Source organism: Dipteris shenzhenensis, chromosome 4 (assembly GCF_047967505.1).
Source record: "Dipteris shenzhenensis isolate YYH24624 ecotype China chromosome 4, Dip_SZ_1.0, whole genome shotgun sequence".
NCBI lineage: Eukaryota > Viridiplantae > Streptophyta > Polypodiopsida > Gleicheniales > Dipteridaceae > Dipteris > Dipteris shenzhenensis.
The window spans coordinates 28,232,935-28,252,484 of NC_141599.1; the positions used below are offsets into that span (position 1 = coordinate 28,232,935).

General features: G+C 45.4%; 1 protein-coding gene across 2 annotated transcripts in view; it reads left to right on the forward strand.

The window, feature by feature from the left end:
* LOC147902677 (HEAT/U-box domain-containing protein) overlaps nucleotides 1-19,550 on the forward strand; it is a 167,833-nt gene that overhangs the window by 79,226 nt on the left and 69,057 nt on the right. For both annotated transcript variants that reach the window (XM_087373689.1, XM_087373690.1), the window contains exon 8: nucleotides 9,855-10,531. In XM_087373689.1, the coding sequence (XP_087229815.1) occupies nucleotides 9,855-10,531 (677 nt within the window). The remainder of the gene's footprint in view (nucleotides 1-9,854; nucleotides 10,532-19,550) is intronic.

Consider the following 19,550-nt stretch of genomic DNA (forward strand, 5'->3'; position numbering starts at 1 on the left):
GCTGACTATTGGAAGAGGGCGCTTTGGACTTTGATGTGTCTATGTATAAAAGACTATGTCGTGGTCTGTATAGGATTCCGAGAAGTTCCCTGGTTCTGACCATAAGGTACCATTACAGTTCCAAATGGTGTAGGACAGGGTCTCGGATATCTGAGTCTCATAGACCCCGCTTCCCTATGCTTCGCACGAGAGCAAGTCCGCTTCAACCAGGAGCAGAGCCGCATCATACAGGAGCAAGCTAGGGCCATTCGGGAGTAGGTGGGTCTTATTGAGGGACTCAGATAGGATATCATGCAACTCCGACAGGAGGTCACAGCCATACACACTGTCCCAAGGAGTACCCCGGTGGTCGAGGCACAGATTGCGAGCATGCAATCTACTATTGAGGAGACTTCCAGATGGGTTGACGTGGCCTGAAACTATGGTGACTGTGGCATGAAAGTGTGGGATTGAGTCCGGAAACTGGATGGTGACTGAGTGAGGAACGGAGATGACAGTGGAATGGATGAGGCAATCCCAATGGGGTGTGGGAGCATGGGCTGACTGAGAGGGAGAGGGGAGAGTGAAGCATAATGCGGAACAGTGTATGACACCTCCGAAGTAGGGGTCATAAGCTGTGCGAGAGCTGTAACAGGAGAGGAGGGGAAGGGAACAACAACCGGCGCCATGGGCATGAGTATGTCACTGATCATAGATGTAGAGGGAGCTGAGACTGGAACTAGAACTGAGCCTAAAGCGGGGGCTGAAGTCGAAGTAGAGATAGAGATAGAGGGAGCTGAGGCTGGAGCTGAAACCGAAACTGAAACTATAGCGAAAGTTGAGGTTGAGGTAGAGATAGAGGCTGAAGAAGCTAAGGCGGGTCCTGCCTTTCGGTTCTGCCTTTGCCTTGTTGTCTACCCCGAGTCCACTTCGGTTGTAATGTGTGTTCACATCCTCCGATTTCAGTTGTGTCGTTTGCTTTTTGTTGTTGTTGTTGTTGTCGTCGTCTTTCTTGGCTTTGTCCCCCATTTCTCTTGGACCCTTTTTTTTTTTTTTGGTGGGTGCAGGTCTTAGTGTCCGACCAGGAACGGGAGCACCGGCTCCCCCCCATAATGGGAGGCACGTCCAGTGCGAGGTGGTGGAGAGGCGGTGTGGAAGCTTGAGGTGGAGAGGCAGCCAGGAGGTGGAGAAGGAGAGGCTAAGATGGCGAGGAGTTTTTTTTTTTTTTTTGAAGTTGGGAAAAATAAAAAAAGGGGGGGGAGGGGGGGAGGTGGCGAAGGTGGCGAGGGGCTGAAGCGGGAGCGGGAGGAGCAGAGAAGGGGGCGGGGTATGAGTGTAGCTGAGCGTAGGGAGGGGGTGGCTAGGTAGGCTGAGTGTAGGGGGCGTAGGGAGAGGCTGGGTGTAGGGAGAGGGAGAGGATGCAGAGCAGAGTGTGAGGGAGAGAGGCGGGGGGAGGGAGGTGGAAAGGCTGAGCTGGTGAGGGGGCGCTGAGGCAGAGTGAGTCAATCAGAGGCAGAGTACGTGTCCCAAGTGGTCTATCGGACTGGGTCAAGAGCACGATTGGAGTGAAGCAGGGATCTCCACTCTCACCGACTCTCTTCAGACTCTATATCGATGAGATCACATCTTTCATAGATCGCGTAGGAGGCAAGGGTTCACTCTTGGGTGACCTTATGATATAGATATTATTATATGCTGATGAAATAGTTCTAATATCATCCTCAGCGGAAGGGCTGCAGAGACCTCTGGAGGCACTAGAGGTGTTTTGCAAAGAGAGAGACTTGACAGTCAACCTTGGGAAGACCAAGGTTATGGTCTTCAATACCTCACATGGAGTGATTCGTCGACTCAGCTTCACCTATCATGATGAGCCAATGGAAATAGTGCAGTCCTGCACATATCTGGGAGCAATCTTCACAGGACCCCTTTTCACGATGACACACACAGCCCAAGCACGACTCACACGAGGACGGGGTGCTTTGGCCAGATTAGAGAGACAGTGCTTTCAGGCACACTTTTAGGACCCACCAACGAAGAACTGGCTCTTCGATACACTAGTACGACCGAAGGACATATATGCAGCATCCTTTTGGGGATGTGACTTATTGAAGACCGAGTGGAGAAATTTTAAGTGGCTACTGGTGACTATGGGGGCTAGGATGATTCGGAGTAAGCCCAATTCCACATGAGATGGTATAGGCAAAGTTCATTATGACTCCCCTACAGATCGATGCCATCTTTCAGACAGTGACTTTCATCCACAAAGTCTGGGACTTGCCTCGATGGAGACTTTTGGAGTCCTCCAGGAGGAGGGATTCATCATCAGAACCAGTATCTAGAGGATAGAGGAGTCTCGTATGCATTGAGGATTGCCATTGGACATATCTGTGTTTCATCTCATCAATTGAGGATCGAGGCGGGGAGAGCAACAGGCATACCCAGGGAGCAGCAGCTATGTATGCTTTGCACACTAGGAGTGACTGAGACAGAGGAGCACTTTCTATGTGTCTGCCCAGCCGACTATGAGATCAAGGGACGATACCATTGCCTCTACCAGGTGGGGAGCGGCTTCAGCCCACTCTCACGATTGATCCATTTCCAAGATCAGGTTTGCATTGGGCTATATCTACTTGAGATGCGCCGACACAAGGAGACCCTACTACGACAGCTCAAAGAGCAGCAAGAGGTGATTAGACCACAGGACAGGGAGGCTGACAGAGCACAGCGCCACGTCAAAGACTTCTATGCATTTGAGTTAGCTCCAAGACATATCGGGGTGGAGGTGGAGTAGATAGCTGACATGCGGGCAGCTTGGATTATCGAGAGAGGGATGCAGAGACCACATGCAGCACGGAGAGTGACCAGAGCACACTGTGTTGAGGTCCGTCCTATCACAACTTTCCTCTTAGGAGACCGCCCGAGGGGAGGGGTTACTTTGAACATAGCCTAGCGGGTTCAGAGATCAAGGAGACCATGTCCCCCTCCACCACCACAGCATGGCACAGCCCGACAGACGCAAATCCGAGACATTTTCATTGCTCACAGGTGAGCCACCATGGTGCCGGTCTTTGGCTTCTCAGCTTGAGCCTTAGATCTCGGCATGCTACAACTCTCAGATAGTTACTAGTCTTCGGGTTATACTTGATTTTTCTTGAGCCATTGAGCTCTGTAGAGCTATCAATTTTTTAGCTTAATAGTCTTAGCACTTAGCAAGGGCCTTAGTGCGCCCTTTGCTCCAGCCCACTGAGGCTTGTATCTGATCATCATTTGGTGTACTTTGTACCTTGTCCCATAGGCCCATGAGGTCTTTCGCGGACGTTAATACATCTCTCTCTCTCTCTCTCTCTCTCTCACACACACACACACACTTTTTCTTTTTTTGGTGAATTCATTGATTGATTATATTATATGAGTAGCAACCTCAAAGAAAGGTTCTACAATTACATCAACTGAAAATTTCAGTATATGCCAAAAAGACCTCATGATCTATGCAGCGGGTCTGCAAGCAATCAAAGAAAGATTGCTGCACAGAAGGCCTAAAAAAGCCAAACAGAGAGAAAGTAGGATCACCACTATATGTCCATAAAGTCCATAGTGCCCAGTAGCAAACCCAAACGAAGAAAAGATGAAACTCCGGTCTGGATGGATGAAACCCAAATAGCCAGAAGAACTTACCAAACGGAACAGATGGGAATCTCGCTCGCAGGTGCTGTCGAAGCAGATCAAAAAACTCACGAGAGCACGGACAATGCCAAAATAAGTGAGGCACAATCTCCGAAGAAGCAAAACATCTATGGCAAAGTGCAGGAGCAATGTGTCAATGAGCTAATAGCTGTCCAAATGGAAACACTCCCAAAAGTACTCGCCAAAAGAAAACCTGTTGCCGAAGCGGTACTTTATAGGCCCAAAGTTGCTGTAATCTTTTCCTCCACCACTTGGTTGGGCGATGCATTCGCCAAACAGAATCACCTCTCTCTGAAACCCAAGGTTGAGGCAAAAGGATTTTATACAATGCAGGTACAGTAATCTGAGATAGCGTCAAAGGACGAGAAGAGGACCCTGGAGAAGTCAAAGTCCAATCTTCCAGTCGGTCCTAGAGTTCCAAAGGAGGAATCGGAACAAAGGGCGAAAGCATAGAAGTAATTTGTCGCCACAAAGGACGATAATGAGAGCCCAATCCATATGTAGTGGCTGCTAGAGAAAAGGGGAGCACAGTACCAGCATCATCTATAACATTAGCAACCGAGGTGATGCCTTTAAACGAGACAAAGTAGGAACGTCGAGGTTCGTGTAAAGCCAAGGGAGGCTGAAAGACTTTCGACCAGTGAATGCTTTCAGCTCTCAAAGAATTCCCAAGCAAGGATTGCCGTCCATTCCATTCCAGATGAGAAAGAACATGCTTCCAGTCAAGAAGCAAGCGGGAGACAAAAGGGCATCTAGGCAAAGTGCCATTAGTGCAGCCAAAAAAGAAATCCCAGTGATCGAGTTGCCAATGACCAAATGCAGAAATACTGATATGAGTGACTAGAGTCCTAATCATAAGAGCCCAAGGCTGATCACCTTGCAGAAATTACAGCAACATTTTTCCCCTGTGGGCAAGAATATGCACATGAATATCCGTGATGTTCAATCCACCATGCATCTTGGGAGCACAAATGTGATGCATCGAAAGCAGCCTGAGACTTTTTCTGCCATGTTTGGATCGCCAGAAGAGTTCCATAAAGACATACATGAAAGATGTAAGATCTGCCTTAGTGAACATGATCAATGGCAAGTAAAATTGAATATATGCCACAAGGATGGACTGCACTATTCGAAGACGAACGTGCAAAGGCCAGGTTGCCAGTTTCCAATACTCAAGCTTTTTGCGAAGCTTAGCCAAAACCCAATCAGTTTGTTGTCGGCGAGTGAGTTCCCACCCCAAAGGGTAACCAAGATGACGAACAAACTGAGTGGGTGGAATGATATCCCCGGGCCATAATAGACTATGCCAGTCTTTGGAATGCAAAGGGAGCAGCTTAGACTTCTGAAAATTAACATGAAGACCAGCTGCCAAACCATAAATAGAGAGGGCCTGCATCAAGGCACCAAGATCATGGGGCGTATTCTTCGGGGTAAAGAAAGAATCATCAGCATAAGCTTGAGCAACCATGCTGCGATTAGCATCCAATTCCAAGCCATGAAGTGATCCTATAGCCACAAGATGATCAATATATTGCAGTATAGGATGAGTAGCAATGGCATACAGTAAAGCACTGAGAGGGCATCTCGCATAGTTTGCGAGATGAAATCCCATTGAACTGTGTTAAAGGCTTTTGCAATATCTACCTGCAAGAGTAGAACATCTTGCTGCATGTCTTTGGCATATTCAATCCCAATATAAGCATTGGCAATGTTATCTGTGATATGGCGATGTGGAACAAAGCCATATTGGGAGGCATGCAACCCATCATGCAAATAACCTTTAATCCGATCAACCACCATTTTGGCAATGATCTTGTAAATGACTGGCATGAGTGTGATTGGCCTCCTATCACCCAGTGAATCACATAGCTGCTTTTTTGGAATCAGCTTGAGAAGACCCTTTTTCCATGACAAAGGCATTTGCTGATTTTGCCATGCTGTATTTACCATTTGCAGCAAGGTAAGAAGATCCCAGAATGCAAGACAAAATTCAACAGTGAGACCATCCCATCCTAGAGATTTCCATCTGCCACAGGATCTCAGTGCATCAGACAATTAAGGGATGTTCAAGTTCCAAAGCGTGAGGATCAGACAGAATTGGATGAACATGCTGCAAAAGAAGCTGACGTGCAGACACAACCTGAAGAGAAAGAGTATCCAGATGCCCAAAATGAGTGGAGAAGTGCTGCACACATAAATCAGCAAGCTCTGAATGAGATGTTGACCAAGAACCATTAGGCATCCAGATCCGACAGATATTGGCAGCCTGTCTTTTGTAGTGTAAACTCTTAAAAAATTGCTTGGAAGAGCAGCCTTTATCCAAAAATGCCCGTTGTCTGGATCGAGTTTCCCATTTAGCAAGCTTTCTGCGATCATTAGATTGAAGAGAGAATTGAGCCTGACATAAGGGCATGCTTTCCTCTGAAGATAAGTTGGGGGCCGGATCTTTCAGATGCTGAGTGGGCTCGAGTGGAGTGTGTACAGGTTCTTATGCAATCATGGATGATTCGCAGTAAGCCCTCGATTCCCCATCAGATCATCCAGGTTGAGTTCGGATCATCCCCGCTATAGCTTGACGCAGCATTTCAGGTCATCATATATCTATGGTGTGTCAGAGGGTACGGAGACTGCACTTCAAGATGTTGTAGATTACCATGGCTAGTAGTATCCCTATCTATGGCCCTAGCAGCTATGGGTGACCAAAGATACTAGTATGCACTTGCCGATAGATGGTTTGAGAGATTAGGGCTCTAGATGGATAGACTTCCTCCCTTCCAGTATAGCATTGACGCACAATTTCTCCCACTTCGGTATCATGAGGTTAACCATGTCATACGTGAGGACCTCCTGCAGCTACACACATTCCGGACTGAGTTGGAAGTAAGTGAATTCCCGATGAAGCCACTTCTAGAGAGATCACTGCCTACACATTTTAGAGGTCTTTATTGACCCCTAGGATATAGTTGGGTGCATCTTCCCCATTCACTGAGAATTGCTATTGGGCAGCTTCAAGTGTCTTTGCATCGACTCCGCATCGAGAATGGCTGAGCTGAGGGATTACGTAGGGCGAGGCGCATATGCACCTTGTGTGGTCTACATGAGATTGAGTCAGTGGAGCATTTCATTTTCAGATGCCCAATGTACTATGAGATCTGACGGTGCTACTTCTGTCTCTTCAGAGACAGCTCCGAGATTCTATCCCTCTTTGTTTGGCCGCTTACATTCATGAGATGGTCAGGCACTGAGAGCCCTTACTTAGATCATAGAGATAGGGACGGGGCACACTAGTAGACTCTTCTCAAAGCATGGACCACCTAGGTTGTTAGCATGCAGAGCGTGCCACATGGCACCTGGATGTGAGCTGGATGTGGGGTCCCCAGTCTCGCCCCATAGCCGCCGACAAAGCTTCACAGCCCCCCAAAAAGTCTCGGGAAGGGATAGACTGTGGAGGCCTCAACAATGCTTTATATCCAAGGTTCTCCTAGAGGCACAAGTGCTTGGGGGATGCACCATCCCCATGTACATGTGTCAGTAGCGCTCGGCCTCCTTGTCCGTGTATGCGAGGGTGAAGGCCATTACCTCCAACACCCCCCTATGGACAAACCCTGAAGCTTTAAATCCAAGCACTGATCAAATCAAGACACGTGGACAAACTGCTCGGGGTCAACAAATCCAAGTTGCCCAAAGTGCCTCAAAGACCACGCAGTCAATGATGCCGCACTTCAAGATCACCGCGAATCATGGCACTCCACGGTGAGTCGTACTCAATGCCCAGCCGTACAGATCACGACACCTCTGCACAAGCACAAAGACCTAGGTGTCGATGTTTTAGAAATTGCGTAGCTTGCCATGTGTCAACAAACGCGACAATCGCCGCCAAAACCTGCTCTGATACCATGTTTAGCACGCAAATGCCAAGTGGCACTTGCATGTGAGTCGGGTCGTCCCCACCAGTCCCGTCCCATAGCCACCCACAAAGCTCCACAACCCCCCAAAAAGTCCCAAGAGGGATAGACTGTGGAGGGCTCAATAGTGCTTTATATCCAAGGTTCTCCTAGGTGCACAAGTGCTTATGGGATCTAGAGGTGCACAACAAAAATCCCTTCTGGGATATAGATGCAAGCTGCCCACTGCTCAAAAAATTAGCCAATCAAAGGCTCAAAATGCAACAGCCCAAAAGCATAAGCCCAACTGAAATTCTGCTAAATCTGCCTGCAAAACACCTACAAAATGTCCAAAAGCCCCAAATCTTGCAAAATTGGTGTCCAAGACCAAAAGCCCCAATTTGCAGGGTGAAATTGGGGCAAATACAGGAAAAGCCCCAAATTTTTCAAAATGCCCAATGCTCAAATCTGCCCCCAAAAATTGCTTGAATCCAAGCCAAATACTAGCCCAAATGCAAAGTACTTCTGCCCAAAAAAATCAGCCAAGCACTGCTCACTGCACTGTAGCAATTTCTTGTCAAATCTGCCTGCAAATTTCTCCAGCGAAAAAATGGCACCCGTGCAATGCACTTAGCAATGCCTATACAAATGTGCATGGGTTGGACCTGCAAAAAGAGAGCAGGACTGTATGGTGAGCAGCATGAACTGTACGGCAATCTGTTGTACAGTTGTACGGACGAGCGGAGGCAAGCTGTATGGCAAGCACGGGTGTACGGACACAGCAGACGGGAAGCAGGTACGGAGAGTAGTGGAGCAAGTACTGACAGCTGCGTTCAGCTGTATGGGGACGCGGTTAGAGGTGCTCTGCAAAACTTTAAGACATCTAGCTGCTAGCTATGCAAGTCCGCAACAAACAAGATGACTATTCTACCACATGCAATGGCTGTCCAAAACAGCAAATCGACACATCATGAGTTGAAGTTCTACATGGTCTCTTCTACTTTTATGTTCTTCTCTATACGAATTCTCTCTACAGATTGTTACTAATTTTAGCTCTAGTAGCATCGAGCAAACATACATGTGTTGGAGACAGAGTATTCTCTGATACCAAATGAAGGATCTCCTCAAAGTTAGTCTCTACTAACTTTGGAGTTTTGGGATCCACTCTAACTCCAAGTATACCTGCAAAATGTCAATACTCAAACACTAGGACACATCTGGTGTGGGCTAGTGCATCACCACCCAACCATAGGTCCCTTAGGATCTCCAGGGACAATGATGAGGCACACTACCTGATTCCCTTCACCTGAGATGGTAATGTGGCACACGGCCCACTTGGCATGTTGTTTGTGTGGGAGAACAGCCATGAATGAAGGCAACAGGTGACGTGGCAGCAGCCATGTGTAAAGGTCCATCCACATGAGTCATTTGTCAGTTGGCAGTAGGGTCGGTTGATTTGTCACCACGTCCATCACAGGTTGCTCCTCCACTCCCCATCACAATCACACGTGGCACACGTCTTCATCACTTGAGACTGAGCACATTGTTCCTTCACCTCCCATCTCAGGAGTTGTGCAAGGAAGGCTACTGAAATCTAGTAGAGGAGATGGTGGTTGTATCTGTGGTTGAGCTTCAGTTTTCAGCCTGTTTGGGCTGTGCATATTAGGATGCACGTTGTCTCTCTCTTTCATGTGTGAACTATACTGGTCAAAGATTGTTTCTGCTGATGTGCATTGCAGGCATGGTGTAATCTCCATAAAGTGCACATTGTAACTGTCTGTATAACACTCGGGTTCTGTGTGTTAAGCTTGTCTGCAGGGAGCGTTCAATTTCGATTCTAGATGCAAGACAGAAATCAGTTCTTGTCATGTTTATACCAAAGATTGGGCCTCCATATATCTGGAAGGAAGTTGCTTTCCCAACAGAAATGAAAGAAGGCTATATTGTGCCATTGGCTTTTTAAGAGTCTGGTTGTAGTGTAAAATGCTAAATGAAAGAGCTTTCTTTGCTACTTCAGCTGCAGGCCATATTGACATGGAAGGTTTGAATGTCTGGAATATGGAAAACTGGTACTACATGTTTTCTCGTTTCTCTACTTTGAGCTTGTAGCCAAGTATACTACTAGTCTCAATGAAGCTCTGCTGTATTGACAAAAAACCTGCTACTTGGTCCCAACATACTTATTATAGTCCATTGTCGATTCAAATGAGTTGACATACCTGCAGCACTGTTTATAGAATTTGATCTGCTGCTGAAAGCTTAAGTTGGTTTAGTTCTGATGCTGATCTTAGGCTTCGTTTGTGTTAGGTGATTTCTTCTACTCTTCTTGCATTGGCAGCCTTCTTGGACGTGATTTTAGTGAAAAAAAAAGGGTCCTCAGCAATTGGATCCTTTGACCATGGTGACACAAGCATCTTTGGGGAAGAAAATGATGGAAGGAGAAATGAAGTTGAAACTATGGCAGCAAATTTGTGTTTGAACCATAAGTTTTTCCGGGACTATGCAAAGTCAAAAAGCTTTCAAATTCGTTCTGCATCTTATCAAGCACTTTCTGCATTTGCTCAAAATGTCACCGCAGTATTTAATGGGCGGGACATGGAGACTGTTGGTGGCATTATTCTTGGATCATTTTCAGATAAAGATCCGTCATGTCATTCAGCCATGTGGGATATGGTGCTGCTAGTCAGTCGACAATATCCTCAGGTTTGGGATGCAGTCTCTGTTCGCAAATTTGTACTACCAAGGTTGTGGGCTTTCTTACGCCATGCAACATATGGCTCTGCAGAGATATCCTACCCATGTGTACTACCTCTTCTTTGCTTGATTCCCCCCCACATAATAAAACCTGCTGACGGGTTTCTTAAAGAGCTGTTTCTTAATTTATGGGAAGGCCACACAGGATGTCATATGACTATGAAGGATGAGCTTGCTTTAATAAAAGCTATACAGGAGTGCTTTCTTTGGACTATCAACAATGCAGCAAGGTTCTTCCATCTTCCTTTGTCACTCTAATTTTGTAATGTTAATGCGTCTGTTATAATTACAGTGTATTTCATAAACTTATAACCAAAGTATGTCAATACAAGAAAGCTAGAACTCTCAGTTGATTGCAGAGGATACGTAGGGAATGTAGTAAAGGCCTGTGTACAGAATATCTTGCATGAGAACTATGGCATCCACTCACTATAAATAATATTCAATGTAATGCTTGCAATTTTCTTTTCCAGTGTCAAATATGGTACGGGAATGGATGGTCTCTTACAGGTTAATGGCATACTTCTAGCAATTGTTGTCTACAATCTGAACCTATGTTGGACTGTGATTTCTAGAACTCTCAATTGATTGCAGAGGATACATGGGGGACGTGGTAAAGGCCTATGTACAGCATACAATGTATGAGAACTATGGCATCCATTCTCTATAAATAATATTCAATGTAATGCTTACAAATCTGGCTATTCTGGTATCAAACATGGTACGGGAATGGATGTCTCTTACAGCATCTCTTGCTTGAGAACAAGAGCATTAATGACGTACTTTTAGCGATTTCCATCTGTGATCTGAACCTGTGTTGGTTGGAAGCTGTCGATTATGTGAACATATGTTAGACTGTGATTTCTGACTTTGTATATAAGTCAAGTCTCTTAAAAGTTGTCTTTTCAACAGTAAGGAAATGGATCATTGTCTTGTGAAAGAAGGAAATTCTGTTTGATAATGTTTGCAAAGACCAAATTGTTAGTCAGTCAAAGTAAAAATAGAAAAATGCAATATGCTTGAAGGGAGCCTTTATCTGAATTGCAAAACAAATGAGCCTTTCAAATTTGAATCTATTGGATTTGAATCATACAGTACACAGCTCAAATATCCCCTGCCCTCCTTTCTCCTCCTCCCTCGTTGCCCCCCCAACAATTCTTTAGGCAGGTTTGTGAAGCTTTAGTAGAGTATTGCAAGCTCTGGAACGTGGCAACTACCAGCACCTCAGGCTGAAGAGTGACTTCTTGCAGGTTTTGTGATATTGCTGGGTTGTCCACAACCTTTTCACAATAGCCATGCATCCTTTGACGAAACGGAGGATTGGTGTTGGAGAAGGCTCCATAAATGCCCAAGTAGCGGTTGTTTTACTTGCATTCCAGTCTACATCATGAAGGAATATTATTGAGCTACACGCTGGGAGAAATAAGCATCCCCTTTTAGGCTGCCCAAGCAGTTCTTACTGAATGCGAGCATGCAAAAGCTCCTATTCTAGTTTCTCCTTGCAGTTGTGGAGGTATGTACACTTGGAGGCATGTACAGTGTCTCCTGTCATTAGGTGGCGGTTGCATGTGCTCCCATCAGGTAGTTGTCGCATGCTTGTTGAATTGATGGGTTTTGTAACTTTTTTCCCTTGTTTTTTGTCCAAGGGATTATGCAACTCGCCATGAAATAACACAAAAGAATTATGGTTATTTATTCTATTGGAGTCAGTCCACACATGTGGGCAATAGCCTGTGGGTGGTGGTCAAAGTCCTAAAAATCAAATAATGGCTCTAGCGTTCTCCTTAGAGAGAGCAGGAAAGCTTAATCAGAAAGAAGAGATTTGAGATAGATTGCAAAGTCTACTGGACATTGGGCAAGATCTTTGCATGAGCAGGAGGTTGCTTCTTCTCATAGGGAAAGGAATAATTGTTGGGAAGCTAGGGGGATAAGGTTGTAGTCTAAAAATTTCTAGTAGGGAATGTGCATGCCAACGGAACGCCGACCCCTTGGGTTATGGAAACGGGGAAATCCTAGGGAATGCGATGTCATTTGACCCATCAACAAATACACTATCCTTCACATTAGAAGCCTTGAAGTTGGAGTTCAAAGAACATCGAAGTTGGTGTTGCAAAGGATGTTGTTATGAAAATGCTGATTGCTGAAAAAGAAGAGGCCACAAAAGAGTTGGATGAGCTTGCTTTTCAACAGGTTCTTGACACTATTACACCATTGTCGCAAAGAAGAAGGATTCATGGAATAGAAGGCATGGATTGCGGGCTAGATTCATTGCTAGATTTAAAACGACGTTGTAGATATCCATTTCTGCAAAGTATCCTCTTTCCTGGACAACTCTTAGATGATTACCAGCCACATGTCTTCAATCTACTATTGGTCCAAGATCGGGACTTGTGATTTGGTGAACAAAATGAGGCCAGATGGTAACTTGGGACAACAATGGGTGCATTTTGGTCATGTCCACAGGGTGAAGTGATGGTCTACCATGGGTGCCCATGTTTGTGGCCCATTCATCAGAGAGCTCCTAACAATTGCTACTTGTGAGTTCAAGATCGAAGGCAAAGGTGCATAGATAAAGTTTTGGCAGCTCCTTAACGAGCAAGTAATAAAGAAATAGGTTCCCTTTGCCAAAATTTAGAGGCTTCATGGTAGATGGAGTGGGTGCAAATTGGCTGGCATCTGCCCTTTTCTTGCTAGCTCATTGTCCCTTCCACTCACAGCACCCTCTTGATCATGATATTCCATTGTTTTCTGGTATAAATTGCATTTAATGACCACTCTTGAAGATTCTTTGTTAGATTTGGTGCCTCCTTCACGCTTGACTTTGTATACTCATGCCATTACTCTTGATTTGACGTGAAAGGGCCATTTGCAAGAGTTGTGCCCATTCGGTTGATTATTGTGGGTCCCTCCACTGCAACAAATTATGCTTCCAACCAAAACTGCTTGATCTTCATTCCATTGAACAGATTTTGTGATTCATTCCCTTCCAGGTCTTTAAGGATTACAGTCCTAGTACCAAAGCAATGCTTGATCAACCCATACTTGGAGACGACTTTGCTTTCTTAGTCCCAATGGGGGGTAGCAGTCCAACATATGAATGGATAAGAGGAAGCCCTACAAACAAGCCTAGATCATTTGTCCCAAAATCGATGAATTGAATTGTTAAGGACAACCTAGTTGCAAAGCATACTTCAACAGAGGAGAAAGGCATCGCATAACAGCCATATCAAGAAAATAAGTTTCAAAGAGTGCATGCCCTTGAGATAAGCACAAGGATTTGCATCAATACCACTTCCTCAAGCCAACTGGAGTGCAGTGTGCCCAAAGTGTCGTTAATTGTTTCAATGTTCCTTCGCCGTTTTATGAAGAATTCACAATGTTTCCATCCAATGAAATCCTCAGGGGCTGTATGCAAACAAAAGATTGCACACACAAACACAAGGTCATTGGCCTTTTGTGTCCCATGTTTGGCAATTATTTCTCTGCATTGAGGGATCCTACTGGAACCTTAACTCAGTTTAGTCTAGATCCCCAATTCGACAAAAACTCATGATGAGCGGTGGTGGCCCTGCCATACTTAAGCCCATGTAGGTCTGATTTTACCTTGACTCCACCTTTCCTCTCCTTAGATGCCTTTAGCATATTAATCATATTGAGTGGTTCTATCTTTCTTGGCACCTTTGGATCGAGGGTTGCACTTTGTTTTTCCCTTTTCTCGGGCACATCTGAGAGAACTCGGGTACTGGAAGTGGAACATACCAACATTCATCCTGGTCCTCGCCGAATAGTCAGTCAACTTGGAATCAGGAAAAAAGACTGTCCAACATTTGGTGATCGTGCGGGGGAAAGAGGCATTGAGAGTTTTGACCCCTTAACTGCTTGCTAATGCTGTGTGTTGGGCTTGTGCATGTATATGCTCAACTGGGAGATGGCATATTGAAGATTAGGCCGGGTATGACATAAATAAATGAGGCAGCCCACAGCCTGCTGATAAAGGTGGCATTAAATGGGGCACTCCCATGTTTAGAACCTAGACTCCAATGGTGTAGAAACTGGCTTGCAATCCTCGAACTAGAAGTGGTCTAAGAGCTGTCCAATGTACTTGGAGTGACTCATCATTATAACCCCCTCAACATATGCAAAATGGATGCCCAAGTAATAGTGCAATGAGCCCATGTCTATCATTACAAATGATTTCTGCAAATCAGCCTTGAAATCTGCAATTTTTCCCATATTTGGCCTAGTGACAAGCATGTCATCCACATAAATAATGAGAATTAAAAATTCTATAGCACTCTTCGGACATAAAGAGTAGCCTCTGTATGTCAAATATGCATGTATCTTGGCATATCATGCCCCATAAAGGACCTTTTTCAGCTGGCATACCTGATTTTCAGAACCTTTCTGCTTAAAGCCAGGTGGCTGAGTGACATAGACCTCGGCGGTCTTAATGTCCAGCTGATGAACCTCCCAATGTTTGTGGAATGCAAGAGCAATGATACACATCATGGTAGGCCATTTGATGGCCAAGGTATATGGATCAGCATCGGAGATGCACATTAGTCAACAGTCTGAGTGGGCAGAGAGAGTTATTGTTGCTTCTGCAAGGCATTTGACTCAGTCCCATGGGCTCTTCTCATCTCATGATCTTGAGCGTTGGGGATTTCAAATGATGTTATTTGGGTAGTCATGGCACTTTATGAGAGGGTCACATGCATGTGAGTAGCACCATCGGCGTGAAGTAGGAATGCCCATTGTCCCCATGCTCTTCGGTCTTTACATTGATGAGCTAACATCCTTTGTGGACTTTTTTGGGAGGAAGTGGTTTGCCACTAGCCAAGACTCTGGTCTCTCTCTTGCTTTATGCAAATGATGTTGTCTTGATCTCAGACACAACAATACGTCTACAAGTTTATGTGGTGGCCTTATAGGCATTCTGTGACAACCAAGACATGGAGGTCATTCTTGGCAAGACCAAGATTATGATCTTTAACACTAGTGATGCCCATCTCCTCTAAGGGTACAGGTCGAGATTGTCACAGGGTGTGTGAACCTAGGATACCCTTTTAGAGGATCTTGGTTCATCATGGAACCGCTGGCTCAGGCTAGGTTAGCCAAAGGACATGCATCACTAGAGAAATTGGAGACATTGTTTCCAGACACACTTTCTGCATCTACACATGAAATCCCTCCTCTTTGACTCCCGAGTCAGACCAACAGCTTTATATGCACCTTGACATTGCAACGCAGGTTTTTGGAGAAATTTCCCAGGACAGAAAGAAGAGACATAAAGGGCTGCCCCACAAGAAATGGTATGATGATGAATGCAAGCAACTAAGCAGTGAGCTGAAACATATTTCTGATATTAACCTCTACAGACAAAAGGAAAAGCAATACAATGCCCTCACGAGGAAGAAGAAAAGAAATTACATTTTAGAAAGGGCTTACATTCATCAAGAATCCTAGAAAGGAGTGGAAACAGGCTAAGGGCCAGATGAAAAAGGTAATGAGCAATATCTCTAATGAGGAAATGCTGGAGTATGTCACCAAGCTTTATAATCATGCCAATGCCACGGAAATGGGAAATGAAACAATGTCATATGCTTCAGCCAGCCCTTTCACTTTTGAGGATGTTGAAGCAGGGTTGAAAAAGATGGCAAATGGCAAGGCCTCTAACCACATGCACATGTGTGCTGAACTCTTCAAATGGACAGAAGACAGGCCATGACAATGGCTATCCCACATACTGACAAACGCTTTACATCATGGCTTCCCTCCAGATTGGCAAGAGAATTGGGTTCAGCCTCTATTCAAAGGAGGAGACAAAAATTCAGTCGCCAATTACAGGACTATAATGGTCAGTTCCTCACTAGTTAAACTTTTTAGCACAGTGCTTGAGGCAAAAATCAGCGATTGGACTGAAGAGGCCAAGAAGAGGGCCATTGGCCAAGCAAGCTTCCGTAAAGAACATAGAATTGCAGATCACCTGGTCACATTAAGAGTACTCATGGATGAGAGCAGGCTCAAAGGAGAAACTCTTATGTGTTGCTTTGTAGATTTCAAGAAGGCATTTGATACAGTCCCAAGAGGTGGCCTATGGAAAAGAATGCAAGACCTCGGAGTCCCTCTGGCACTAAGGGTAGGCATCTCTCGCATATACGAGAAGGTATCATGCAGACTCAGGCAAGAACATGGACTGTCAATCGCCTTCCAAAGTAATATGGGGGCGAAACAAGGTTGGCCTCTTTCACCCACACTGTTTGGAATATGCATTGACAAGCTAGAAGAACTGATTAATGAATTTGCAGCAGAAGAAGGGATACAAGGGCCCAAGCTTGGGCTATGGACAATACTATTGCTCCTATATGCAGATGATGTGGTTCTTTTCGCTAATGACCCTGACTCCATGCATCAACTATTACAGGTACTACAGGTCTTTTGCACAGAAAGTGGGCTGTAAGTTAACACTGCCAAAACCAAAATGATGGCAGTATGCACCACCCGACCTGAACATCCCCCGGTTATAAGCTTTGAGGGGCAGCCCATTGAATATGTCGATACCTTTAAATCTTTGGGAATTGACAGGGAATCGACATACCAGCGGATCACAGATGGTGGCAATGTGCACAAAGAAGGCTGGATACAGGTTGGGGGAAGTACTATCAATTTGAAAACAACTGTAGGCACACTGACACCCCGAACTGGAAGATTCGGAATATGTTGTTTGATGCATATGTGGTTCAAACAGTGTTATATGGAGTCTTAGTATAGGGGGGCAGCATCTCTCTCTCCACATGGAATGAGATCGAAAAAATGCAGAAAGCTTTCCTACGAAGACATCTAGGAGTCAAGGCAACTACCCCTTATTCAGTCCTCTTATTGGAAACGGGCAGGCGGCCAATTGAATTCCATGCACTGATCAAACTGATGCAGTACCTAGTGGAAGTACAACAAATGCCAAAAGAAAGATTGCCACATAGAGCATGGACTGCTAGTATGAAACTTCAGAATAATCATAAAAGCAAGATCATCTGTATAGGATGGGGGACAGATATAAGGAAATGGTTCAGCAGACTCCTGCCATCGACTAGGAGTCGAGGACGCTCGTTTGTAGCTCGTAGAGGCTTGTGGACTTGAAGGAGTCGAGAAAGTGGAATCATACCTGACTATGCCCCTTGAAAAGATCAAAATGCAAAAATTTCAGTTGTCCCTACTATACACTCTACAAACCCAATGGTTGACAGCAGAAAAGAGGAGAATACTATCGAGATCAAATAAATCCTTTATGCTGGTTATCTTTCATGACACCAGATGCCCCTGCTCAGCCATACATCAGTACTCCCATACCTCTTCTCTATCGCAGGAATATTGCCAGATTTCTCACACAGTCACATACCTTGGCAATAGAGACAGGAGCTTGGCTAATGTGCCGCGACATGTCAGAGTTTGTAGATTTTGTGATTTGCAGGAGATTCGACCGTCTTCCACATGCTTCTTCACCGCCTCTCGGAGGCTAGCAAGCGAGGGGTGAGGCCAATGATCCTTCTTAAAACGAAATGCGAGGTTGGTCGCTTGAAGGGATGCACGGGAGGAGGCAAGATCCGATCCACTGTCGCAGCAGCGGCATTTGTTCCCGCAGCAGTGGGGAGAGGTGGCACAGGGGGAGCTGAGACGGATGTGTTTTCAGCGTCTCTCGTCGTGGAATAGGCAATCAAATCAATGGAGACTCAGCCAACACTTGGCTTGATTTTGGAAGGTGTGGTAGCAATAAGTCCATGCAAAGACACGATCAGGATTCTAATTCGCAAACTAGAGTATTTCTATATGGTATGTCTTTGAATAGCTCCCACAACATGTTAGCCAATCAGTTTGTACAAAAAAATGATGCTCCGAATCATGCTACAGCCAAGATTCAGTTGTTCTATGGATGTTTCTTCTGGTCTAGAAAGGAGGAAAAAGATGGAGCTGCAGCGGGTCCAACAGCAGAAGTAACAGCGGTTGCCTCACGAAAAGAAATAGACAACGGTCACAATGGGACGTTGTTTGAATGCGTGTGCAGTGTGTGAAAGGAAACATGCTCATACTTCAAGGATGTTGCACGAATCTGTCGGGCTGCTTGTTTGTTTATGTGATATTAGACATGGATGGATCGTGGTGCTACAGTAGTATGCAAAGCTATAGATGTGTGCAAGTAGTTAGGGAGACAGAGGCACTTATAGCCCTACACTGCCTCCAATATGCACACATCAGAGACGACTATCAGCAGATAGTGGTAGACACCACTCAGATCTCGTCAGTTCTCTCCACTGCCTCTCCGGCAACATTGGGATCTTTTGTCACTCGTCTTTTTTTGTACCGTCAAGAACTTGAAAATTCTTGACCCCTCCACAGTGGAGGAGATTTTTGTACTGAGGATTAGGTCCCATGGGCATTTTTGGCCCCCCGAGGACAATAATAAAATTCTACTTCTACTTCTCTCTCTCTCTCTCTCTCTCCCCCCCCCCCCCCCCCCCCCCCAAATCCACAAGGCAGGGGATCCCATGAGCCCAGACAATTACAGGACCATTATGATTGAACATGTCATGTCAAGGATTTATGCATCAATGCTTGATTCTGAGGTCAGCATATTTGCGGAGTGTCGAGGACTTAGAGCAGCATGACAGCAGGCTAGATTCCAGCGTGATCATGGAACCATGGATCACATTCTCACAATCAGGTGTATCATCGACGAGGCAAGGGCACAGAAGCAGAGGGTTTATTGTTGCTTTGTGGATTCCCGCTAGGCATTTGACATAGTTTTGAGAGCCCACCTCATATGGTGTCTATAGGATTTGGGTTATGACCAAGAGATCATTTAGGCTGTCATGGTACTTTACGAGAGAGTCTCAGGCAAAGTCCGGGCAGGATCTGGGTGACATACGAGATCATGAGCACTATTGGGATCAAACAAGGGTGTCCTTATCACCTCCCCTGTTTGGCCTCTACATTGACAAGCTTGAGACAGTGATGTAGACACAGGGGGGTTGGTTGCTCTCTTGCTAGCACATTGATCAAGATATTGCTTTATGGAGATGACGTGGCTCTTTTGTCTTCCTTAGCAGAGGGGCTCTAGAGACACCTTGACGCACTACAGTCCTTTTGTGAGTCTCATGATTTGAAGGTCAACCTGGGTAAAACCAAGGTTATGATCTTCAATACATCTCGAGCCGTCATGCACCAGGAGCAGTTCACATTTGATGGGTCACCTGT